At 37.6% G+C, this 27444-nt stretch overlaps 2 protein-coding genes across 9 annotated transcripts in view; both read left to right on the plus strand.

Moving 5' to 3' along the window:
* Positions 1-27444, plus strand: part of LOC137405556 (progressive ankylosis protein homolog B-like) — a 165725-nt gene that overhangs the window by 125813 nt on the left and 12468 nt on the right. The window lies entirely within an intron of this gene.
* The window catches only part of LOC137405554 (progressive ankylosis protein homolog), a 45878-nt gene that overhangs the window by 11421 nt on the left and 7013 nt on the right, over positions 1-27444 (plus strand). For 3 of the 5 annotated variants that reach the window (XM_068091834.1, XM_068091833.1, XM_068091838.1), the window contains 4 exons: positions 7377-7490; positions 19675-19793; positions 19903-19986; positions 20525-20686. In XM_068091834.1, the coding sequence (XP_067947935.1) occupies positions 7377-7490; positions 19675-19793; positions 19903-19986; positions 20525-20686 (479 nt within the window). The remainder of the gene's footprint in view (positions 1-7376; positions 7491-19674; positions 19794-19902; positions 19987-20524; positions 20687-27444) is intronic. The other 2 variants (XM_068091836.1, XM_068091835.1) reach the window with 2 other exon arrangements.

The following is a 27444-nucleotide window of genomic DNA, read 5'->3' on the forward strand; positions in this document are numbered from 1 at the left end:
CGATAGTCACAGAAAAGCCCAGCCTCAATAGCAGCGAAAGGGATCGACTACCTAAGGCTAAATGATAATTATGACATCACATTTTGAGAACCTGAACCAAGTGTGTTTTTTTTTGCATGACGTACTTTTGACACCCTGTTTTTCATAGTTCTATTATTCATTGTGTATTGAACATTAAATAAAGCTCATTCAAATGCCAAGACTCTGATGTATTGAAAAATATAATAAAAAAAATTATGTAATTCATGTGATTTAACAATATTTGATCTTTTTGAGCCCATAATATCAGCTTATCAGTGGAAAAGTGTCCACAAATTCGTATTAATAATGAATCGTTTATATCAATATCAGTTAATTCTCTCACTGTCCAATTCCAAAGCTTTTCGTTTTTTTCGTTAAAACTTTGAAAGCAATAATCGCTAGTAGTAGCTCTCTGTTTAAAGATGTGGTTGCGTCAAATTTGAGTTGATTTTAAAAGAAAGTTTTTTTTGTCTATTAGTTGATATGTTGTTTGTTGTGTTGGGCGATCTCATTGTCAAGATATTTGAAGATTAAAATCGAAAAGATTCGATCGTGGTTAAAACGCTCAGGCTAGAAAAACATGCCCAGACTTGCCTAAAATGATGTAACGCGTGATACAACCTGTCCCTATCTCTCGTATTCACATCGGCTATTGCGATAAAAGTCTCGTCCTACGCGGCTCTATTGGCATATATTTTATCTTGTATTTGCTTGTGTTGGCTAGATCAAAATTTTAAATCCAGCTACAAATACATTATTACCAATATCTCCAAGGTCTCAAACAAGGAAAATTAAAAACTTGTCATATTATCTTCTTCTAAATGCTGTGTAAACATCTTATTACCTACTACCAATTCTACCGGTCTACGGTAATTCTGTCAAGCAAACTATGTAGAATAAGGTCTTTGTATCAGCACAGTTCCATCGCCACCCACACTAATGATATACAGCCTCCCAAAAGCGCCGCTCACATTATGCCCGTCGCCTATCCTGGGAGTGGGGCTGTATATCATTGCCCACGCTGAAAACTAGTTTCTTACTACCGTAAGTAAAATAAGCAAGCTGCGTCTTTGAAAAGAGTATGTGGCGAAACCAGCTACATCCCTAAAAGTTATGTACGTACATTGCATAGTCGACTGTCAACGTTATCAAGTCATTATTGGTATCAAATTGTAGAAAAAAATTCACTGGTCACATTTGATTAGTTGATTCAAGTACTAAACAAATGGTCGAGCTATGCAAAAGTGCCTGTCCATGCAGCTCTGATTGCACTTCATAAATCCATCTATCAGAAAATATTTCAGCACAGGTTTCAACGGGGCTATGATATATTCAATGTTCTGCAAATCATGTTTTGCATTATTTTCAACGATATTATTTTATTATATAATTTTACAAGCAAAAAATTGTTCATCTCGGCGTAAAGCTTTTATTAAAAATATCCATCAAGTCGTGGCCACTCACATAGTTTCAGCTGATACAATAAGACAAATTCATCTACTGCAGCAAACTCAAAAAACAACATCATGGTTTATGCAGCACACATTCAAGTCGCTCTTTCCCATTTATGGCAATTTCCACACTGACAAAGCTGCTTCGGCTGGTGGGACGACATAAACATCCTGTAATCAGTAAAACAAATGCAATAAATATATATCATTCATAGATATGTCATTCTAACGCGTATCTACTGAAAGCTTTCAAATTGGAAGTTAGATAGATTGCGAGTGTAATTTTAAAAATAATAAATGTGTGACAAAAGCACAAGTACGCCAAGCCAACGATTCGAAGCTTTGGCTCTGGAAGTTGAAGATGTGCATTGATCAATCGATTTTCTTCACTTTCTACAAGTGAGAAGTGAACATCTAAAGTCAAATCATAAATCTAATTTACTAGCTAAAACTGCCAAAGAAACTTTTTAAGCAAATATAGCTAGGTGGAACGATAAAAAGTTATAAACCGATGATAGGTGATAGCAAAAAGTTATAATTCTATTAATTAGTAAATGTATTCGTGAGTACTTTAATTATTACTTTTAGTATATTCATCAATCTAAGCCATTGTGTTGCTAGATGCTATGGATTAAAAAGAAGCCGTCAAGAACTCACTGTACATACGTATCTCGCACGCGCTGGAAATTACATTATAACCTCAAACAGGGAAATATAATCTGAATGTAAACTCAACAGTACATCTATAGGAGACTCAAAGTAAAAGATAAATTTACCTCCATTCTCCTATCTTCCTCCGTAGCACTTTAACCGCCTGATTCCCAGAAAACTCGGAGTCACATTCGAAGTAACTCTACAGTAATTTTTACAATTCTGTTGTTCGTCAATAAAACGTGTCGATCGAGTAATGCATTAAACTAACAATGTTAATTAACTTAGTAAATATCGATGTCCATGCGATTAAATAATAGAGTAAAATCCCTAAATTTGAGATCGCAGACAACATGTTTTACGAGTGATAACATATATTACGACCTATATAAAAATTTCGTGCTGATGATTGGCTAATTAAGCGACCTTATATTTATCGCTTGTGGACTCGTTTCAGATGTATCACTAGTTACGTCATGAATGAAGCACCCGCTGGAATGTGAGCTTTTTAAAAGATGGCCTCATTCAAACGCATATATCTCTGGACAGGATTGGTCTACAAAGACAAAAATCACAACAAATTGTAGCTGTTTTAGCCTTGTATTGGTCTTAATTGTGAACTAGAGCTACTCTAGTTCAGTGGGTCCTTAACAAGTCGTTACTTAGCGGGAGACAAAACAAACACGTCTTTACTCACCGAGCTTCTAGTCGAAAGCGAGCGATGAAAAACTCCCTCCCAGCAGTCTCGCGTTTTTCTTACTTCCGGTCAAGCCTTAGTTATAGTGAGCCGAGTCAATGATATCACATTAATTTTATTAAATTAACCTTTTTGATGCAACCACATCTTTAATGCGGTCTTTCTACTTTGAAGTAGCCTACATTTATATTTTAAAAAGGCTTAAATTTACGATGGTAGATGAACTTTCAAAGCAACGGTATAGAAATAACTACTGTCTCAGGCTAATAGTAGTTCCTTGTTTAATGCGGTCCTTATTCATCGAAGGACATGCATATAAAAACCGGTTCGCAAGTTTTGGACCAAAGGTTACGCAAGCAAACTTTTACGTGTTGCATTAGTGCTAAATGCAACGCGTGAAAGTTTTGCTCTGTCAAAAAAAATTGTTTGGACGCTAATATCGACTAGTTCAGCAGTACAGAAAAAAAGTTGAGGCCAGAAGACATTGTGGAAGGTATTGAACAACTTGAAGATGTCCGTTCCATCGAAAGCAACAATCAGAACGTAGCTATCGTAGCAAACGATGGAAATATTTTTGTTTTAAAAATGTGAGTTTTTGTTTCTGCATGTAATATAAGTTTGGTTCGTTTATGTCACTTGTTCATGAATATATGTCTATATCATTTGATAGATTATTGTTGTGTAACTTATAAATATGAAGATTCATAGTATGTTATTTAATAGCATCCTTGCGGCTATCTTAAACCATAACTGCCAACCATAACTCTCTTTAACCATAACTTATCGTATTTACTAAGTAAATCAGACACGCTGTTTCTGATTTTGTACTCAAAATAAAGATTGGTCCACTAACTTTCAGAGTATTGAAGACTTTTTTACAGCGTTTTAATATCGATCTCGAAAACAACACGAACGGTACAACAAGCTCCGCCCATAATTATGTGACGTATCCTAGCATTTTAGGAACGGATGTTAAGTCTGGTTTCCATATGACAGCGCAATGATCGTGTGCGGCCCAGTGATTGTGCGCAATGCATTTCTTGGGCTGCGATGCAGTGTTTCTATATCGCGCGTAGACGCCATGCTTGCATTGGACAGGGTGGGTAATTTCCTTACTTTTTCGTAGGAGAGACCGATTGCTTCGGAAAAACAGCCCTCCGTTGCGACATTTCGTTGTCATATAAAAACCAGGCTTACTCTTTCGTACAGGAGACCGATTTCTTCGGAAAACAGCCCTCCGTTTGAATTGTGGGATAGATTGAAAAGGTCGAGCAGTGTATTGTGGGATACATCGCGCGCACCTGTCGCAAGGATCCATTCTGTTGGATCCTTGCGATCAGCGTACGCACATCGCGCGATCGTCGTGCGTTGACGTTTCCATATCACAGCCGGCCTACACACGACGTCGTTCGCATTGTTGCGCGCCTTGCGTGTCATATGGAAACCAGGCATTAGGGATGTTTAGTCCGATTTAGATTAATAGAGGTGGGTGTCTTAAAACCCATCATTACTTAAATTCAGCCTTCACAATAATCTGTCTTTTCTGAAAATTAGATAAGCTATTTAACATTGCATTTAAAATTGAGCTCAAAAAAGCGTGATAACAACTCTTGCTTGTGATAAAATCGCGCTTTTTGGGCTCATTTTTTTCGGCATTCAGCCTATTAAACATGTAACAGACTACGAGCAATTTTAAATAGTTTATCTACCTTTCTTAAAAGACTGAGATTATTTTACAGGCTGAATTTAGATAATAATAGGTGTTAAAACACCCATCTCTATCATTCTAAATCGAACTAAGCATCCCTAACTTCCGTTCCTAAAAAGTTAGGCTGCGTCACATAGTTATGGGTGGAGCTTGTGCCGATTGTGTTTTTTTTTCGAGGCGGATTTTGAAACGCTTTAAAAAAGCCTTCATGACGTTGAAGGTTAGTGGAACAATCTTCATTTTGAGTACAAAATCGGAATCAGCGCGTCTGATTTACCTAGTAAGTACAATAACAGTTGTACATGACAGTTATGGTTTAACACAGCTTACAATGGAGCGATGCTCATAACTCCACTTCTATTGCACATAGAAAGCTAGTTTTGGCTGCAAGTAGCAAACCGATCAGTGAGTGCAATGAGTTTTTATTCAACAATGTTAAATATAGATATACAATAAAAATATGTCTTCACGTTTAGAATGAAATAAAATTTAAAAATTTCAATAAATTGCAAAGAGCAAGCATGCTATAATGTCATTGCAAGTCAATTGCAAGCAATAGATATCGACTGGTAGGGATATTTTTCAGTTTCTTGATACTCATTTATTAAGAGATCTTTGACAAGTTAAAGGTAAATTAGCAGATTTATTGCATTCAAAATGTTTTATATCGGTCCACCGAAAAAAGAGGGCAAAATATAGGTGGCATTCGCTTCGCCCGGAATAGGGCTAAATTTATCTGTCAATTTATTTATTTGGGTCATGATCACAGAAACCATGGTTAAGTCGGGATTGTAAGACTTGGAGTTATCTACATTAGCAAAAGGAGAAAATTCTCAGTTATTTTGCAAAAAAAATTTGATTCTAGCTTAATTACAGCAGATTTTCTGGTCAATAAACTGAATGCACGATTACCATTAGTGCAAAAACATAGTTCTGAGAAAACTGGTGTTAAAGTTTGAGAAACGAAAACCAATGCACAATTTTGTTTACATTTCAAAACGTCATAGCAACCAATATCAAAAAGTTGTGATATTTATCTAGATTTCTGTATTTATATCCAAAAGGTTATGCTGAATTTAAAAATATAAACGGATTTTATCTGGTTGTCATAGAAATAGCTGTATATTTATAAGAAAATATTTTACTTAATTTTGCAGATATTAAAAAGGCTTGGCAGTATCGCGATATTGGGCACAGCCAAATCATCAACAAAATCTTTAGAAAAATAACAACAGTAATATATTGACCACCATCGGTCACTATATACTTCGATCTTGTAAATTCGAATAATTATTCTTATAATTAAATCTGATAATAATCTTATAAAATCGAATAATTATTCTTATAATTAAATATTGTAATAATCTTGTAAAAATCATTAGGAAAATATCATCGTAATTCCTTTTACTTTCACTGCTTTTGACATCAGTTGGAATACCAAAGTACTCTTTATAAGTGTCCAAAATGTCAAATTTATCTTTATCTATAAAAGTTCTTTCTTTTTATCTTTAAAAAAAGAGAAACGATTATATTTATCGGACGCCATTTTTCAGTACTTCCTGTTTAGCATAGCAACGGTTTTAAGGGGGTTTTTCCGAGGGTTAAAAACTTTTATTGGCTAAACTGACTTCAGATTCAGAAAGATCATTCTTTGATTGGTCCCGATGCACGTGTTACAAAAACCGTTACCAATATTATAAATTCAGTTAGTGCAACTTCAAAGTCGGATAACTCAAATTCGTGATTTGCGACTTAACCATGGTTTCTTTGACCGCGACCCATTTATCTTCGAAAGATGAATTTATCTTAAATTCATCTTTCGAAGATTCTGACAAGCCATTTGAAAAATATGCCAAACCGCCAGCCTCTATTTGAACGCCGCCTCCAATTGACCGCCACCATAGAGGAGAGGTTGAAAAATAGAGCGCCATGGTATTCAATTAGAGGTTTTGCGATATGTGGTTTTCTATTTATGCGTATAGAAGATGTTTTTAATTGACCCTGAGAGTCATAGCCAGTAATCCTACAAGGCAATGATCATACATGGTTAATACCTAGTACACAGGCAGTCCTGTGAGAGATCATCATGTGTAATAACTTCGTACATAATTATTCCATAATGTTACAAGGTGGTTGAGTTGAGCAGTTGGTAGCGGCCTTGGCTGCAAAATGCAATATTCGAGTTTGATTCTTGTGTGAGGAAATCACTTTTTCTTAGCGTGGTTCCAAAGCTCTTAGCGTGGTTTCAGAGAGACACGCATGTTATTATAGTGAAGCATAATAGATAGATAACTACTCATGTAAACATCTCATATTCTCATAAGTAAATCCTTGGTTATTCTGTGTCCATGTCTAAGGTGCATGGCTAAGCAGGTGCTGTATCTTGTGTTGCCATGGACTATTGTCTCTTCTCACAAGTTGCTCTTGGCATCTTTTGTAGTTATCAATGAACAGTTATAGGCTACTACAACCCTCTAATTATCATTTAATAAAACAACAGATGTATTTGGTAAAAGCTAAAACGTTTTAGTTGGATTTATTCACAGGCAATCTGCTAACTGTTACTGTTTTACGCACATATCATTGAAGGCGGTGTGTAGATCGTTTCCCAAATTTATGGATACGCCTACACCCATTCAATGATAGACATGTTTTTGCACATAGCTCTATTCCAAAGGCGTTCTCAAGGCAACTGAAAGACAATGCAAGTTGCATTTGCTAAAGACTCGAATTAAATGATCTGTGATGTAAACTGGGCTGACAACTTACAAAATGTAGGTTTTCTTTTGGCTTACAATGTCTTCAGCTACTGAAACTCTAGAACTCGCTTCCATGCTGTATATTGCAGTCGAGTTACGGCACGTGAGCATTGTACTGGTGAATAGCAAGCGTGATAACACACGGATGACAATTATGTGTATTGTTATAGGACTCCTACTATCTGTTTGTGTCATTCTACTAGGTAAGTTCAAGGTCTCCTTTGACTGTCAAGTCCTTACTCAGTGTCTTTAGTTAAGTAATCCCTTGACTGTCAAGTCTGTCACTCAACATCTTTAGTTAAGTACTTGACTGTCAAGTCTCTCACTCAGTATCTTTAGTTGAGTACTTCCTCGATTGTCAAGTCTCTCACTCAGTATCTTTAGTTAAGTACTTCTTTGACTGTCAAGTCTCTCACTCAGTATCTTTAGTTAAGTACTTCTTTGACTGTCAAGTCTCTCACTCAGTATGTTTAGTTAAGTACTTCTTTGACTGTCAAGTCTCTCATTCAGTATCCTTAGTTAAGTACTTTGACTGTCAAGTCTCTCCCTCAGTATCTTTAGTTAATAACTTCTTTGACTGTCAAGTCTCTCACTCAGTATCTTTAGTTAAGTACTTCTTTGACTGTCAAGTCTCTCACTCAGTGTCTTTAGTTAAGTACTTCCTTGACTGTCAAGTCTCTCACTCAGCATCTTTAGTTAAGTACTTCCTTGACTGTCACAAGTTTCTCACCCAGTATATTTAGTTATGGACTCCCTTGACTGTCGAGTCTCTCATTCGGTACCTTTAGTTAAGGACTCCTTTGCCTGTTAAGTATCCCACTCGGTACCTTCCTTAAGTAGACACAATGACCTTTTTCATCGCTATCCTCTAATAAAGCACAATTCTGTTTAGCAGACAATGCTTCTAAGAAGCAAGTATTCAACTTCATATACCGTAAAACCAATGATATACAGCCCCCACAAGGATAGGCGACGGGCATCATATGGATGGGGCTTAATGATCGAGCGCTGTTGGGATGAACCCGAACACGGCATCCGAATAAACAAATATGCTGTATAAAGCCCCTTGTAAATTTACAATTAGAAGTTCCCCTGTCATACAGCCCACGACCTGATAATGGAATAAGTGATAACGGAAAAAAGAAATGGCAGTGCTGGTTGTTGAAAAAGTAGATGTCACCGGGAATTGGCAGAGTATAGTGTAAATGTAAGTTGTTCGAGATGACATAAAATAAATTGGAGGAAGCACGACTTCAAAAAGGTGCAAATAACAATTTCAATAAATATAGAAAAGTTAGATAAGTTCAGCGTTCTGTTAAAGGTCACGCAATCTAGTCGCCTCTTTTTTTACGTTGTAGGATTTGGTCATTGATAGCTAATCGAGTGATGCGCTCCCTAGCGAAGTTGTTAACTTCTAGATTAAATTTTTAATTAAAGCTGTAAGCCTAACCTACTGTAATGTATGTAATTTAGCAACAATAAGGAAATATGTTTATTATAACTCTGAAATGCAAAATTAGAAGTAAAATGGCAAGCTACTGTGTACTATACACAGTTTAAAAGTTGGTTGTGTTGAATGTAGAATGGTTTTGATAGCGATCTTTAACCGAAAGCAAGTATGAGCGTTCACGCGTCGGGAAGTTTTCTGCAAATTGCAGCAAAATAAAAAAAATTTCTCATCATAAAGGGGCATTGTAGTTTGGCCCTAGCTTGTACATAAGTGGTAAAGAATTTCGGCTAACGTTTTAAATAATTTAATGAAACCTTCGGTGATTGGACAAAAAAACATAAGCCGATAAACTGTGTACAGACGGTTCCCTACTTACGAACATTCGAATTACGAACAACCCGTACATACGAACAGGTCTGCGCGTATGTCCGCGCTAATACCGACGGTATTACCGACGTATTAGCGGCGGAAATAGGCACTACTCAGAAGCCCAATCCAGCATCCACCTTTCTCTGCCCAGTTCGTTGCAGCGCATAAGTGCGTGAACGTATCTCCAGTGCGCAAAGAACTTTTTTATTTTTACTGTACGTATTGTAAAGGAATTTGCCGGCCTTTACTTTATTGGTTACCCTACTAATATAGCACTGAAGCAACTTACGAACAAATTCACCTTACGAACAATCGTTCGGAACGTAACTCGTTCGTAGGTTGGGAACCGTCTGTACCACAATTTCGTACCTGTAAATCGGTCTATGCCTCAAACGGTCTACGTTTATTACAGAAACCTTCGAATAAATTCGATTACAAGTAAACAATGCCATAGACTAGTAAAATGAGCACGGTTTTCTCGTGAAATGCGCACTGCTAAATAGTTCTACTATCTGTCGCACGGTTTTAATGGCGTATCGTAGGCCGGTCTTAACTTTTATTAAACCAAGCTTTTCAAGTGACTTGTGGCGATTTTCGGCCAAATTAATCTGTCTATTTGAGTATAATTCGATCAGATAGGTAAGTTTTAAGATAATGTTGACAATTTACAAAGACTTGGTAACATATTTAGATAGGCTTATATGTGTTTTGTATCGTTATTATACTTTAACGACTCTACAAAACGATGATTAAATTTGTTGATGAGATTTCGAAATAAGGGTTTGCGATGTTGATGAAAAATTTTCGTAAGTTGTGTGCACATGCGTTTATCATAAAAACTCTCAAACTTCGCTTCCGCTCGTTTGGTCGTGGGAATATTATGAACAATAGTGGTTATTTTACAGATCTGTTGGTTTCATTTTGTTGTCAAATAAACACAGTTGCCCAATATTGTCAGTCATTGGCCATTCAAAAGCATTCACGATATTAATAGTCGCAATCGTAAAATAGCTCAAATTCGGTTTTATATTTAGATTTTGAGTATGAAAACTACACTCCACAACTTTGCCTGCTGTCCCATCTTATTGGCCAGGTAAAACAATGTGACAACGATGAAAGACTGTCATTTTATATTAGGGGTGGCAAAAATATTAATCAAAAGCTAGAAAAAAGGCCGTTGTTCGGATGATTCTGGGTAAATTATATTTAACTTTAAAGGTTGACTTGCAACAAAATTCACATTAAAGTTATTTGGTATCAAAAGATTCACCATGTCTTACTCTGTTGTGTTGTAGGTGTCAAATACGTGGAAATGTGATTACCAGCTCTTAAAAGCTCAAAAATGAAAAGCCGCCGTAGATTTGAATCTGTTTATTTATCTGGCGTAGTCATTCCAGTTTGGTTATGGTCTTGTCACGTATGTTCTCACGTGAATTGAAAGGCCAATAAAAAGCTTAATGTAAAACTTATCGTAGCACTAGTTTATGACAAAGACTTTGGGTTTTACCGAAGACCCCGTATCAAATATAGATGCTCGCTACTTTACAGTTTTTTTTTGGCATTATTCAATCGTCAAGTCGTAATCTGATCACGCGACCAAATACTTCGCAAATAGTTTTTGCAGCTCTTTTCGATTATCTCAGGTAACCAACAGGCCCGTCATGATTATCAGACTATGATATATACTCCTTCGAGGTAAGGTTAAAAAGTTTAACGATTTTTTACGGTAAGTTATAAGATATCAGTGCTAAAAGTGGCAGCATTACAATGACGATAAAACAGACGCGTAAGAACAATAGACATGGTTTTATTGAATGCGTGAAGTCGAAATATTTGTAAAAATATTTCGACGAATGAGGTTGCATGAAAGTGTAAACAGAAACCATCCTGTAACAACTATGACCCATTTGAGCCGCTTTGGAAAGCGAATCTAAACTACGGCTGTCTCGTGTGGCTGCGATTAACCGTTAATTTTTGAGCTTTTAAGAGCTTGTAATCACATTTCCATATATTTTGCACCTACAACACAACAGAGTAAGACATGGCGAATCTTATGATACCAAATAACTGTAATGTGAATTTTGTTGCAAATCAACCTTTAAGCATATACTGTGACACCTTCCAATTTCAAAATTAGTAAAAATAGATAATTTGAAATGTTTTATTTTGCATTGATTCATTTTTTAGTTAGGTGTTACCCCTACATTGTAGAAATTCAAGGTTTGCTATTGTGAATTGCGGGGCCTACTGACTGAATGAGCTAATGACACGATAACAGCGAGTCGTGTTTTCCAAAACCTAACAAGGCAACGCGACCACCCCGCGGGAATTGTGTTAGCTGCGAAACGCAGGCTAGCACAATCCTAACAGAGCACGATCATTAAGCCCCGCCCATATGATAGCCGTCGCCTATCCTTTGGGAGCTGTATATCATTGGTAAAACCTCTAATTGAACGTCGCCTCTATTTGATTGCCACCTCCATTTGACCGCCACTTTTTTAAAGAATGATTAAATACTTACCTATTGCTGTTTCGATTAACTTTGACACTTCGAGATTTACTAACAAATATGCTATACATTAATCACGAATCAAACACGTGGTACATACTTATATAGATCGTGAGCACAGAAGCCTACTAGACTGAGAACATTGCATTCAATTCAAACTACCTACCGCATATTTAGCTGCTAAACTTCCGCAGAGCACCACGACACCTTCGCAGTCAAGCAGTCAAGCAGTTGCGAATTCTAAGGGGTAACTCGGTTTAAACAAACTAAATATAATCTGCAATTTAAGCTAGATGCTGCTTTGTGAGAGAAATTTGCTTTAAAAATTATAAGCTTTGAAATAACTTTGCTAAGAAATGAGCTTTGCTGAGAAATATGATAGAACAAAGGCTGCAAAAGATGAGAAGGTCCCGCGGTCGTGTGTAAAAGATTTGATGAAACAAAAGCACTCAAAGCACAATCGAAATCGTCTTATGCTATGTCGTCGAGCAAACGACTTCAAGGTGCAGGACGTCCTCTGCATGACAGGGATTTCGTCGAGAAGCTCATCGCCAGCAACGTCAAAAGAAATTTCGAATCAGTCCAACAATGATTCAGAGAGAAGCGCTCACATTTGCAACAGATAAAGATTGGCAACAGATGGCTGGTTAGAAAAGTTTTTGTTTCGTCACAACTTAGTCTCACGCCGTCCAACTCGCCAGAAGGAGCCAGAGGCGTATGATGAGAAAATAGTTAATTACTTACTATTTGTCGAACAGCAGCGTCAATCGTCGAATTATACGTACATCTATGCTGTCGACAAAATTGCCGTCTTGTCGGATTATTCGAACAGTAACTGTTGTAGGCAAGGGGGTCCGAGAAGTTATTGGGAAGACTAGCGGTCTCGACAAGCTACACGTTACTGTCATACTGATGGCTAGATCTGACGAATTCAAATGTCGACCATATGTTCTACTAAACAACAAGCGACCAATTAAATAAATTGTTGACAAGTTTAGGCATACTCTCTGTCTGTGTGGGGCTAGTCGCTCTTTCTTCAACGACGATCTGACTGTAGATATTCTGCAAAAAATCTTGGGCCATTCTTTGTTTGGAATGCGCCTCCTTGTCTTGAACTCGTACAGATGTCACATCAGCGATGCCACAAAGAAACACTTGAACAACTCCGAATTGATACGGTCGTTATTCCAGGAGGCTGCACCAAGTTTATTCAGGCCCCTGACATCTACTGGAATGCCTCGTTTACAAGTGATATCAGGCAGTTTTACAAAGATTGAATGGTGCACGGGGAAAAGACTTACACAGCATCCGGAAACATGCGAGCCCATCTATGGAAGTCTAGTTGAAATGGATAGTCGATGCTTGGTGTCAATTACCAGATGAATTGATCGTCAAGTCATTTAAGGGATGCGGATTAACCAACGCCCTCGGCGGCTCTGAAAATAAAAACTTTCATTGCTTCAGATCAGATGGCTCTATTAGCACCGGACCGGTCTTCTCCAACAAGCGCGCGCTAATGCTGGCGGTAGCAAGTCACACGGAATTACTCAACTCGACGCTGACACAGAAGTTCTTGAGAATGATGAAGACGATTGTAATAGTGATGTGTCACTTGATTTCCAATAGTGAATATTTGATTACTCACCTGTAATCACTATGCTATTTGTATCATTTTTTTTGTAATACAATTACATGCTAGATGCTATCATTAATCAAATTTGATTTACTGTATACATACATGAAAGCAGCCGATTCAATTAAAAACATAATTAACCCACTGCAGATACACCATGAAGGTGAGCACAGACAGATGATATAAACTAGTACTGGGCACGGGTAGTAATACTCGTTGAACTCGCGGGTTTATCTTCTCTCGAGTATCGGGTAATAGAGATTTCGGGTATTCCAGTCTTTCGGGTTTTGACTTTCGAGTTCGGGTTTCGGTACACGAATCCATCGGGTAGTGTGAACAAAAACTCGGTCTATTGCGCCCTACGCTCTTAGTCTGGGGCCACAGGGAATTTCTGTTATTTTTTGCTAAGGAGGCACGACAATGGGGCATAACGAGTCTTTAATTTAATAGATAGAATAAAACATATCATACCTTATTTACCACACCTACTAAAGTTATTGTAGTCAAGCAGTGATTACTTGTCATTAAAAGGTTAGTAGAAACACACAAGTCAAATTTTATTTGCGCAATTAGCCAAATCGGCTTCGTAAACAAATCTATGCCTTTTTTAATACGTCGCGTGTTCGCTTTCACCGATAACACATAGGTCCTTAGTCTGTTTCCACTATCACCTTGTTAGAAACTGCCATCGGCGTTGGTAGTAGTAGTGAAAATTTAATAACTCTGTTTAAATTGATTACCACAGCTAGCTATTGGGGATTACATAATTCATTATAACCAAGTTTTACTAAGCCAACAAGCCTTACTAACGGAAAAAGCCGATGATGTAAAGTTTTTTATGAGATTTGGAGCACCATCTACAAAAAGTCAGAGAGGTCCATAGCAAACCAATTAAAGTCATCGTACCAACTCGGTGTTTGTCTTATGCAAATATCACACTGAAAGCTTGACGAAAAGTGTTAGTGAGTGGAATAGCCAAGAGCTTCTCAAGTTGCAAAGAATCTCAAACCTCTGAAAAAACTAAGGTGAGATCATAGCAAACTCATTTACTTAATACTTCGATTAATGATATAATGATTCATCAATCAAAGATTAAATGCATTGCTTCATTGAAAATCTTGCGTTTCCTTCACCTAATTATGCATTTTCTAAAACAAAGCTGCTTCTTGCTTGAGTATTGTTTGTTGGTGTTTACTGTAGTCGGCTGGATCAATGAGTGATAGGTGTTGATTATAATAAATCATTGTCAAACTTCTCAGTCCATATTTTACAAATTTGTTAAGAACTATACAATAAATTACTCTCTGCCATATGTATTGTTGCTGTGTCTTTAAGAACTCCATGTTTCATACAATCAATGGCTTAATGCAACTTGCTTAATTTGTAGAGGCTAAGACAGCGGCACTACATAACATTACATACATGTATTAGCTAGACTTATAATATTGGGCTTCATAAATAAAATACTTATTGTATATTTTTGTAATAAACCGGTAATATTGGATTACCCTAGGACACTTATGTATTCGCCTCATCTAACTTTCGCGTTTTCGCGGAGTCATCCTCTCGCAAAACTAAACTATCATAGCGAGCGAAAACGCGAAATTAAATAGCTTTGTTCATTGATAGTCCAAGAAACAAATGGCAGCAAGCGATCAAATTGCATTATCGACCTCGCCCACACCATTTTACCTGCGGTTCACAATTACAAACTAGTCCCAAATTGAAATTTTTTTTTATCGGTGAACCAGGCCCGTATTCCCTGGGGCAGTTGGCCGGCTGAGCCGTCCCAACTTTCTAGGAACTTTTCGCGGCCAAGTACAGTCAAACTCGGATAACTCGCCCTCGGATAAAATGTATATGATAGATTTCATCTCAAACACAAGGTTACTTCGAACGAATTTGTTTGGTCCGTTCCTACGCAATGATAAATTGCTTCAGATAACTCGACCTCAACATCATTTATTCGAAAAGTTATTTGCCCAACGGCTATGGAGACGGTTTTTATCGCTGTAGAATATCACTTTATTCGGAGCCATAGAGACAAACATCAACTTTTAGTAGTTCTTAGGCGTCATTATTATCATCAGTGGCAAAATATTCTTGTTAACGACCTTTATAAAGGTTTGCAAAATATCAAGTTTTACCAAACATCCGCTTGGCCATGTCCCATCGAAAGCGTGGAAACTTCCGTATGAACTTAAAATAAAATCGGCAAAATTGATCTTTGTTAAAACGCTCAAAAGAAAAAGATGTCTTTTTCTGAGCGTTTTAACTGCGGTCAAGTTTTGCCTATTTTAATTTAAAAACGTTTTGTCAGTCACATCACCTAAAACAAAACAAATCTCAAAAAATAGAAAAATGTTGATACTTTCCGATAAAAAATTTTAAAACTTCACACGAGAGGCCCTACATAAGAAAAACCTGTTGGGGGCTTACACCGCCCCCCTCAACACCCCCAGGTGTTCATAACTAGTCGCCTAACATTAGCCGCCCCAACTTGCAACCAGTGAATACAGGCCTGTGGTGAACTGAACCTGAGGAATCTAATAATGTTTGTTCCACTGCATTTATTTTCACATCACTATATTTTCGCACTCATCAGAGCTGCGAAATTAAGGTGCAGTGAAATTTTACTCTGTACGCTACTCACGAAACTAAATACTAGCGAAATATAAGTGTCCTAGGGTATTTGTTATATAGCGTGCCTCTGCTGATCATTATTAAGACTTAGCTCGCCTATTTATAAAATTTGAGACTGTAATGCTTTTAGAAACGTCAAACCAATTTCAACACAGAGTGTAGTACCTTCATGCAATTGTATGATTATTATTTGACTGATGGTTTGGTTAGTTTTAAATTATTATATTGTGTCATGCAGAACTTATACTGCATTATTATGTTATTACATTTTATTCTGGTGTATCGAATTATAATAACTGTATTGTATTGAGCTGTGTTATAGGATTTATGTGTTGCATTATGTTGTGCAATATTATTTATTGATACATATTTCATTGTATTTTAATTTATTGCGTTATATTGTATTGTTATAGTCTCACATATCAATTATTACCTTACACAAGTATGTGACATATGAGTTAACTAAATATTGTTGTGGCAAGAGCCAAAGGGTGTCTATCTATTTTTTTCATGTAGGGCTATGCATATTGCCTACATATCCAAATCAGTCCTGTACCTCTTCCTATTTTTAAGAAAGTTTTAAATTTATTGCTACATGCTTTGATGGATCAGTTTTTCTGATTTGTTATGATGTATACTTATTGCACCATAAACATAAGCTCGTATATGTCTATATGATAATTTTGTATTTTGAACTCATTGTCTGTAATGGATGTGATTCTTTACTTTGTAGTCAGCCGCCAGGGACTCAATATGACAGAAATTTCTCGTCGTCAGCTTAGCCACTGGTCTGCCTGGAACCCTCTTCATACCTTTTACTATAGGACCTGTACCGTTACTGACTGACAGGCTATACTGTATACCTCATTGGATACACTAGTTGTGACGCAGACCAACTAACGAATAATGTTTAATTTTTTTAATTAAATGTTACATTCTATTACATTGCTGGGCAACATGTGACAAGCATAAAATATTTATTATGTTTATTTTAGTACTTTCCATTGGTACATGTTATTTACTTTTTATTTAACTGGCATTTACATCTGAAATTTTTTGCTTAGTTTTAGACTTATTGTAGCGGTAGCGTGTTAAAACAATATGTCTGCAGTATGTTCGATGACAACTAACTTTCTGGATGATTAATTAATATTATAGAACTTTGTATGTGTATCTTGGTACATTGTATGATTATTATATGATATAGCATGTTTACCTAGGTGCACAATCTGTTTATCATGATACATCGAAAACTTTCAATTGATTCTAGAAAACATATTGCAAAGTGTTTAAAACTATTACATAATTATAATCTTGAAGCTCATCATCACTCTCTATTTGATTACCATCCTCAATCCCCTCGATCGTTTAATTGCTGCAGTCTACACAGCCACATAGACTTGTGCAAACTCTTTTTGCATGGGCAATTGGCCCATTAGACAAACTGCCTGGGAATAGCTCTGTGCTCACTAGGAAAGCATTGCACAGAATTCCCATCATTGTCTTTACTCTAGCCAGGGTTTGTGGGATCTGGTGGCATGATTAATGGCTGAACTGCCCACTGCTATAATGCTGCTTGGAAATTGATCCTCATTAAATGCTGACGGAGAAAAGCCTCTTGGTGGAAGGTTTGTCTCATAAGATGCCCTTGGTGAGAACAACCTGTATCTGGCATCGGCTAGATTTGTAGAATGAGGCTGGCCATGAAGATGCAGTGTTGAGAGTGTTAGTTCGTTAAACAACTCTCTATCCATTAGACTGTGGTATTTGGTTATAGTGAATTATACAATTCATGATGGATAGCTTGGGAATTCGGTATAAATAGTGAATTACAGTTTTCGATTGTTACTACCAACGCTGACGAGTCACTCGGCTGACCGGAGACATACAACAAACCTAATTGCTATCGGGGTAATTTAATAGCCCCGTACTACAACATGATGTAAATGTAGGTCTACGGCTCTGATTAGCTTGTTACACAGATTGCACACGCGTGAGAAAGATTTTATTTTTGTATTACTACTCAACTATTACTAATAGCCAATTACTCCTAGCTTATCAACTAAAATAGCAGTAGGAGACCGGAATAATAATGACTAGGTTAAAAACATGCTTAAGTATTAAGCTACCATAGACCCTATCTTTTGCCACCTGTTCACACAAAAATGCCCTGTGGCCCCCAGACTATTTTGACTGTTAACGCTGCGAGTACGAATGTCAGTCGATAAAAACTGAAAAATAATAAATAAATTGAAAAGAAATAAAATTGCTTTGTAAATTTGAAGATATGTCTGTTTAAAAATTTTAAACATAAATTCCATATCAACAAACCCGATACCCGAAAAACCCGTAGGCAAAGAAATACTCGAGCCTAGCACTACTAGCTACCCGAAAAACCCGTAGGCAAAGAAATACTCGAGCCTAGCACTACTAGCTACCCGATACTTGAAAAACCCGAACAGAAGGGGGCGGGTCTAAACCCATTGGCCAAGAAGTACTCGTGCCCAGCACTAATACAAACCATATTATAGTCATCCAATTATTAATTAACCATCGATCCTGTCACAATGCTCAAAGAGAATCTAGTCTGCCGACATAATCACTTCTATATAGTATCAATCAATTTATTTTTATACAAGTTATCCCGCATAACATATTTGAAGTCATTCTCTCATGTAAACTTTCTTTTAAGCTTTTTATACAAATAATCTTAAACTAAACATGAATTGATAGCTACTATCTTGTGTTCAGGATACTTTTACAGTTTTCACTTCATTTGATAATATGCCTGCAAATAGAGGCTTTTTGTTATCAACAAAATAAAAGATTACTAACAATTACCAGTAAATTTACCGAAATATTTTCCCGAAATTCTGATTAGCTAGTTGACAAATATACCGCCATTCTCCAATTGAGCGCCACCTTCATTTGACCGCCACAATAGAGAGAGGGTTGAAAAATAGAGCGCCATGGCGTTCAATTAGAGGTTTACACTTTACCTTCATGTTTCTTGTCCTCCTTTAGTAATACTACACGCTAGTCAATAAATACATGTACATGTGGTATTTGAGGAATACTCACTTGTTAAGGATTGACTTTGTACCCTGTACCTCTGATAAAGTATCACTTGCTACTTTTAGGAACACCTATAATTACGTAATGTACGATTAGCTCTTTTTATCAGATAGTCTAATCTGTAAATATAAATAACCATCCGCTTGTATAAACAGTTATCTGTCAGTATCAACAGTTATCTGTTAGTATCAACAGTTATCCGTTAGTATCAACAGTTATCAGAAATTATCAGCAGTTGTCTGTTAGTATCAACAGTTATCTGTTAGCATCAACAGCTGTTTACTAGTATGAATGGCTATCTGCTAGTATAAACAGTTATCTGCTAGTATAAACAGTTATCTGCTGGTATAAACAGCTATCTGCTGGTATAAACAGCTATTTGCTAGTATGAATAGTTATCTGCTGGTATAAATAGCTATCTGCTAGTATAAACAGCTATTTCCTAGTATAAACAGCTATCTCCTAGTATAAACAGCTATCTCCTTGTATAAACAGCTATCTGCTGGTATAAACAGTTATCTGCTGGTATAAATAGCTATCTGCTGGTATAAATAGCCATTTGCTAGTAAAGACAGTTATCTACTATAATAAACAGTTACCGTATCTGCCGACAGTACCAGTTGAATGTGGTTCGCTGGCTGTAGACTATCAGGGCAATCTGTACAATACACATATTCCTATGAATATTTTAGCTCTCTTTCTATATAGGCCTGACACCTGCTGGCACCTGGCTAATAAGAGACATACACGGACATAATCAGGAGGTGTCAGATTTGACCAATCGCCTCATGACCCTACTTGGCCCTGTTCCTCTCATTGAAGCTCTAGTATGTATATTGCGCGAATTAAGTCATAAGTATGGCTCAGAATTCTTTCAACGATTGCGTAACTCTATATGAATTCTTTTTAAATACATCTATTGATCGGTGATTACAGGCTAACTACTATGAAGGTGGACTCATACATTTCAAGCTGACTGCCTACGCTGGGATTGCCAGGTTCACTGATTTTGGCATGCAGGTACATTGCAGACTGCTAGTGTTTGACTCATATACCAATCTGGTTGTAGACTGTATGGTAGCCATTTATAGAATGATACAGAAAGGGTGAGGTTAGAGGAAGTAATGTTAGGAGTTGTCCTATCTTAGTCAATTGTTTTGGAATGAATGCTACATTTTATACTAATTGTTATTTGGCTAGATTTACTACCATTCTCCTAAAGTCAGTGATTTTACATTTTAGTGTACTTTTGTGGTTGCTCTGGAATTTGTTGTTACATTGTTATACTTTTGGCATGATCTAACAGCCTTATGTGTCTGTTTGGTAAACACCATGCTAGTACACGAGTGTACAGTTTAGTTTTTGCCCCTTTAGGACGCAGTTTAGACAATGTGATATTTATTCAAGACTTCAGTAGGCTACTTTGTATGACATTTTTTATGAAAATCGAGCTGGTGTGCTGTTAGCAACAGTCAAGATGTCAAATGTTCTAGTCAGGTATTTCGTCAGGTGTTATTCGTTCTCAAGGTATTTTATTTGATATGACAAACATCTACAGGTGCTGTTTGTCTTACTTCTCCTATTCACATCTAAAACTATAGAGCCGATGTTTGTGCCTATATACTCTGTATATGCTGGCTATGTGGCAAGGTTGATATTGGATGCAGGCTTTTGCTACGTACTCGTCAGACGCAAGCTGCCGGAAACACATGGGACTGAGGTGAGCTTGAAAGGCACCTTGTTCACTGGTTTTGTATATCCCTGTTGATTCTATTATGGTGCATTTGTGTTAGTCTATGGGTCTTATAAGTAAATAATTTGTATTTCTGACTTGAGATTCAACTTCACGACTTAATCACACTATGACTTATTTTTTAAGTCTCTGTTTTACTATGGGAGACTATGAGACGGTATGAGAAATTATGAGTTAAAGTAAGTCTTTTGAGTTGATATGCGAGACTATGAGTGGGTATGAGAGACTATGAGTGGGTATGAGAGACTATGAGTTGTTATGAGGGACTATGAGTTGATATGAGAGACTATGAGTGGGTATGAGAGACTATGAGTTGATATGAGGGACTATGAGTTGATATGAGGGAATATGAGTTGATATGAGAGACTATGAGTTGATATGAGAGACTATGAGTTGATATGAGAGACTGTGAGTTGATATGAGGGACTATGAGTGGGTATGAGAGACTATGAGTTGTTATGAGGGACTATGAGTTGATATGAGAGACTATGAGTGGGTATGAAAGACTATGAGTTGTTATGAGGGACTATGAGTTGATATGAGGGACTATGAGTTGATATGAGAGACTATGAGGGACTATGAGTTGATATGAGGGATTATGAGTTGATATGACGTGTAAGAGAACCCTACTAACATTTCCTGTCTACTATTAACTCACCAATTTTATTGTCTTTTGTTAAGTAAAACATTGCTGTATCCGGGTCTAAGGCGCCACAAGGGTTGTTTTGACGTGTTTTGTTTCGACGTGTCTCGACACGTTTTCACTTCCTACAATTATCCTCCATCCAAGCTTGGCATTATGAAATTTGAATTTCAACGAGTAACACGCAACTGATGAGTTAACAGACAATTTTTCTGTTCAGAACACTTTGGCATTTATTGTTAATTTGTTTCGCTGGACTTTTTGATATAGCTGTGTGAGTGTTTTTAAATACGGCAAAAGGTTTGTGTCAATAATTTTCCATTTTATCTAACATTGTTATTTTTTGTATTGCTATGGAAGAACTTGTAAATCTGGTAATCAATTTTAGATTTCACGGTTTCGGTGTTGACTGAATAAAACAGCAACAAGTCATCTCCAAATCAGTGGATCAATTCCAGCTTAATACACTTGCCTGCTACGAACCTAGCGTAAACCGCTATAGTGAAATATTTTCTGGAAGAAAAAATAACCAACGAACATCAAAGAACTGCTGGGCGGACTTTAAGGTGTCTCGTATTTACCGAACGTGTGTACACAAGTGCCACAACTATTGAGCCGACGTACTGGCTATATTGAACTATTTAAAGGACATTGATTGACACAGGATCCTTGAGTCGCCGTACAGACCTACAATATTGATATACCACACAACATCGCAACATCATTGAGTCGACGAATATACGTTCAGTAATTACCGAAACGACGAACAAGTTAAATAGAACTATATATTGGGCGATTAAGAACGACTATTACTCTATTACTATTACTCTATTCAGTCTATTGAGATACGGAAATATTAGAATACTCGAAAGCTTTAAACATTTGGATAGCTTTATTAGAGAACTAGTGAATAATTTCAGATCGTTGAAGATTTAAAAACTGTTACTCTGTTTTGAAACTGTCATATAAATTTTTCTTTGGGCAATTTTGCAATATTTTGAATTTTTTGTAAACTGCCCTGCTTGGACGGTGGCTAATTTTGGTTGGTAATCGATCAGCTCACGGTTTGGCCGCCGCGGTTGGTGTCTTCTCCGAGGTGTCTGTTATTTTTGGCCGGTCCTCGCTCGTACGTTATAATCTATATTGGCGCTTTCAGCCCAGTCTGCAACTAGTATTATTTTGTTGACTTCACATACCTAAACTAGACGTATTGAAATTTCTTGTAGATCACATATTTTGCAGCTTCAATTGTATTAAAGCTTTTTTGTGTAAAAGTATAAGATTTAATTTTTGTATTGATATAAACTTGACTGCTATTTGTAAAGCAATCCATTTCAGCTTTTTTACCCGTTTTGATTTTCTGTAATTATAAACGAACTCAGGGTATTATCATTATTGCTCTTTTGAACAACATAATGAAGTCAGAACAAGATGTCAATTCAAAAGAGCACACGTCACAAACAGGTAGTGGCCACAGAATGAATAGCTCACCTACATTTAGAACATCAGATTGGGTCAAAAAGTCTACATTACTCAAGGATATTCCAAAGTGGATAAATGCTGAATTAGAGAAAATAGAGGATTTTCTGACGAATACGCATACTGAAGAAGAAATGCAAGATTTTTCTTCTGCTATCGAGAAAATGTTTGAGGAAATACAGGAGAAGTAGGTCGAATTGTGTTGACTGATGATAAGAAAAGATTAGCCACACCACACGACATGTTTGAATATTATGGGTCAATTGTTGATGATAGCAAGAGAACGTTAGAAGAGATAATAGAAGAAGTAAGCAGGGTCAACGCAGCAGAATATGACAGTGATATAGAATGAGAGCTGGAAAAGGCAGCTGCAAAGTTTCAGCAGCTAATGGCTAGAAAAAAGGCAAGGGACTCTCAGAGCTCGTCTACAAGCAACAAGGAAAATCGGTTTCCAAAATCCGAGACAAGGTCTGCAACTTCAGACGCAGAGCCAAAAATTAACAACTCCGGTTCAGGTGAAATACAAGCCCTCACCAAAGCTCACGACGATGAAGTCCACAAAGCGCTCAACCCTCGAACCCAGTGTTTTTAAGGGTGATCCTACTATGTTTAAGGAATGGGAAATAGACTTTGATGCCTACATTGAATCGTAAGGCTTAACAGGACTGCAATCGCTACGACACCTCAAGAGGTTTATTTCTGGCAAAGCATTTGACGCAGTCAGTAGGTATTTTCTTACCAACACAATGGATGCTTATGAAGACGCAAGGAAAGATTTGAGAAAAAGATTTGGTAAACAGTATGATGCTGCTCTCGGATTAAGAGAAAAGCTTGAGGAGTTTCAAAAGATTGGCCCAAGGTATGCTGACTCTGAGAAAATACGCAAATCTTCTAACATCAAATCTGCGATGTGAGGTTGTGATGAGTTGCGCATATTGAACGACAGAAACCAAAATGAGATCCTTGCTAGGAAATTACCAGAATGGAAGTTGAGCGCCTGGGCCAAAAAGGTGAAAGTGTGTATAAAAGAATATAGCAGTTACCCTACTTTTAATGAATTTGGCGAATTCGTCAAAGAGCGAGCTGAGGATATGGAAGAAGAACGAAAGATCAGTGGACAGGAAGCAAGTCAAAACTACCAACATAAGCCAGATTTCAAAAAAAGGAAAGAAGCTATGTTCCAGCCAATCCAATGAAGTTACGAAGCCATTCAACAGGAACCTCTCACATTAGTGAATGTTTTTACTGTAAGAAAACCCATCCGACTAACGAATATTGGGCACTTGCTAAGTTGCCAAGAGAACCGAAGAATTTATTTTTTCAGGAGAATGGTCTCTGCTTTGGCTGTACTAAAAGAGGACACATATCAAGACAGTGCCCAAACAGAGCTATCTGCTCCAAAACAGGATGTGGGAAAAGACACCCAACAGTCCTACACATCGACTTTTCGACAACATCTAAACATTGGAGAAACCAAGAACAAGATACGATTCCAAAGCCACCAAGTGAAAGAAGCTCAACCACATCAATGCCCAGCACAAATATTCAGCCGAGAAAAGAACCAAGTGCAGAACTCAAACGAATATCGTCAAAGAAAACTGATACAACAGGTAACTCCCTCAGCATGATTTTGCCAGTGCATATAACCACTGACAAATCCCCTGCAAAAACACTACTTGTATACGCACTCCTTGATTCAGGTTCAGACTACTCCTACGTCATACAGATTTGGCGACATATCTTCAACCGGACTACACAAGAGAACTAGTCACAGTAGAAACTCTTACAGGAGAATCAACAAAATGGGTCACTTTATATCGAGATATTAGAATACAAGGATACGAACAAGCAGACTTTACTTGGATGCTTATGGTTGGAAAGATATTGCATGCAATCGCGACCACATTTCTTGAAGCAATAATGTGGCAAAACTATCTCATCTCAAAGAGTTTGCAAGCAAATTGCCACCTTTGATAGACATCCCCATTAAATTGCTAATAGGAGCTAATTGTCCCGAAGCTTTTGCCCCTTTGGAAGCATTAGTTCAAGCCAAAGGCTTGCCGTATGCCAGGAAATCAATGTTGGGGTGGACCGTCTTTGGAGCAGACAACAGACGCCAGGGAAATAGAAGACTCATTACACACCGTACATGCATCAAACTCGACGATCATGTCCTTTTATCTCAAAAAGACAAAGTTTCTCAATATCATGGAACAAACAATAGAAGTGCTACCATCAGGGTCTTATCAGTTGGCTTTGCCATTTAGGCAGCGACCACACTTACCAGACAACAAACGCCAAGCTGAACAACGCCTCACTTCATGATTTAAGAGTGACTCAAGAGTTTAAACTACAGTATGTACAATTCATGCAGGTTTTCCGGGGGCCATGCTGAAGAGGCTACCAATATTGTTCCTCAAAAAGGTTGTGTGTGGTATATACCACACTTTGCAGTAAAGCACCAAAAGAAAGGCAAACTCCGCGTGGTATTCGATTGCACAGCTACATATTCGGGAACGTCTGTAAATCAGCATCTGGTTCAAGGCCCCGATTTGACCAACAGTATGCTTGGGATTTTGTTTAGGTTTAGAAAAGTAAAAATCGCAATTGCTTGCGACATCGAAAAAATGTTCCTCAATTTTCATGTTACTCCGTCTGACCAAGATTATTTGCGCTTTTTATGGAAAACAACAGAGTGAGAAGTCAAAGAGTATCGGATGACAAAGCACTTGTTTGGAGCCACATCCTCACCGGCTGTTGCTACCTATGGCCTGAGAACTTTGGCAGACGACCATGCTGGGGAATACCCAAAAGCTGCAGAATTTATATGGAGAGATTTCTATGTTGATGACGGTATCACAAGAGTGAACACAATGGAAGAAGCCCAGCAACTGATTGAGGACGCTAGGGCTCTTTGCGCAACAGGAAATTTAAGACTTCACAAGTTCATTAGCAATGATTCTTCAGTTTTATCATCGATTCCTGAGTCGGAGAGAGCAATCGATTTGTTTGCAGATTATGTGTCCCCTCAACATACCCTAGGATTGGAGTCGGACCTTAATAAAGATTTGTTCAGATTTAGTGGAAGTAATCTTAAAGCCAGGCCTGTCACAAGGCGTGGCATACTGTCTGTAGTCGGTCAGCTTTTTGACCCCATTGGTCTCTTAGCACCATTCACACACCAGGGAAGAAATATACTGCAGAAGGTCAATAAGACTAGTTTTGATTGGGATGAACCCCTCAATGAGGAAATGAATCCGTTGTGGAACAGATGGGCTACTCAATTGTCACAACTCCAACTAGAAATACCTAGGTGCCCAGATGGGTTGCAAACGCAATGCGTGTATGAGTTGCACACATTTTCAGATGCCTCGCTGCAGGCATTGGTGCCTGCTCGTATTTGCGATCCATTGACAACCTAGGAAATGTTTGCACCAATCTTGTGTTGGCTAAGGCAAAAGTCGTACCCAGCAAAGGGGTAACCACCATTCCGAGACTAGAGCTACAAGGTTCTTTTTTAGCTACCCAACAATACGCTTCAAAGACAACTGCACATGGATATAAGCAAGTCATTTTTGGTGTGAATCAACTTTCGTGCTTGGCTATATCTACAATGATAGGAGGAAATTTCACACGTTTGTTGCTAACAGAGTTCATGAGATTAGACAAGCATCTTACCCTGAGCAATGGCATCACGTACCCGGGGCAGAAATTCCTTCCGACATAGCTTCTCGAGGGATGGATGCTGAAAAATTAAAACGCACCGTGTGGTTTACGGGTCCGAAGTTTTTACAATCGCAGCCAGAACTGCAACATAGATTACAGTTGGATATGTCAACACGAAAAGAAGTGTCAGCGGAAGATCCAGAAGTTAAGAGAGTTCAAGTTGTCAGAGCGCTTGAGATTTCAACACTCATGGACATGTACAAAAAGTTGAAGAAGTATAGCACGCTCAAGGGACTGCTAAGAGCCTTTGCTTACTCCAGATAGCCAGGAACAAGTCCTTAAAGATTCCTCTGACGCGACCATCAATTGAGGATATCGAAGCGGCGAAAAGATTAGTATTGAAAATTACACAGACAAAATATTTTCAAGAGAAAATCAGAGTTTTGAGCAAAGGTAACCAAGTGATGAAAACAAGTTCATTGCTTCAACTAAGCCCCTACCTGGATCAACATGGCTTAATAAAGATTGGTGGGAGAGCAAGAAATTCTTTATCTTTTACCGAGTTAGAAAAACATCCAATAATATTACCAAAAAACTCTCACTCAAGTAAGCTATTTATTAATTACTACCATGAAATTTCACACCACATGGGACCTTCCTACAAACTAACATTCATGCGTCAAATTGGCCTCTGGCTCATATCGGGTATAAGAACAGTTAAAAAACAGTTAGCTCAATGCATGCCATGCAAGTAAATGAAAAAAAAGCTTATGAGACAGCAAATGGGAGAGTTACCTCAAGACCGAACTAGCTGTGCCCCACCGTTCACACAAACAGGAATGGACTGCTTCGGCCCATACGCGATGAAAGAGGGAAGGAAGGAAATGAAAAAGTATGGATTAGTTTTCACATGTTTGTATAGCAGGGCTCTCCACAT

Source organism: Watersipora subatra, chromosome 10, assembly GCF_963576615.1.
Source record: "Watersipora subatra chromosome 10, tzWatSuba1.1, whole genome shotgun sequence".
Taxonomy (NCBI): domain Eukaryota; kingdom Metazoa; phylum Bryozoa; class Gymnolaemata; order Cheilostomatida; family Watersiporidae; genus Watersipora; species Watersipora subatra.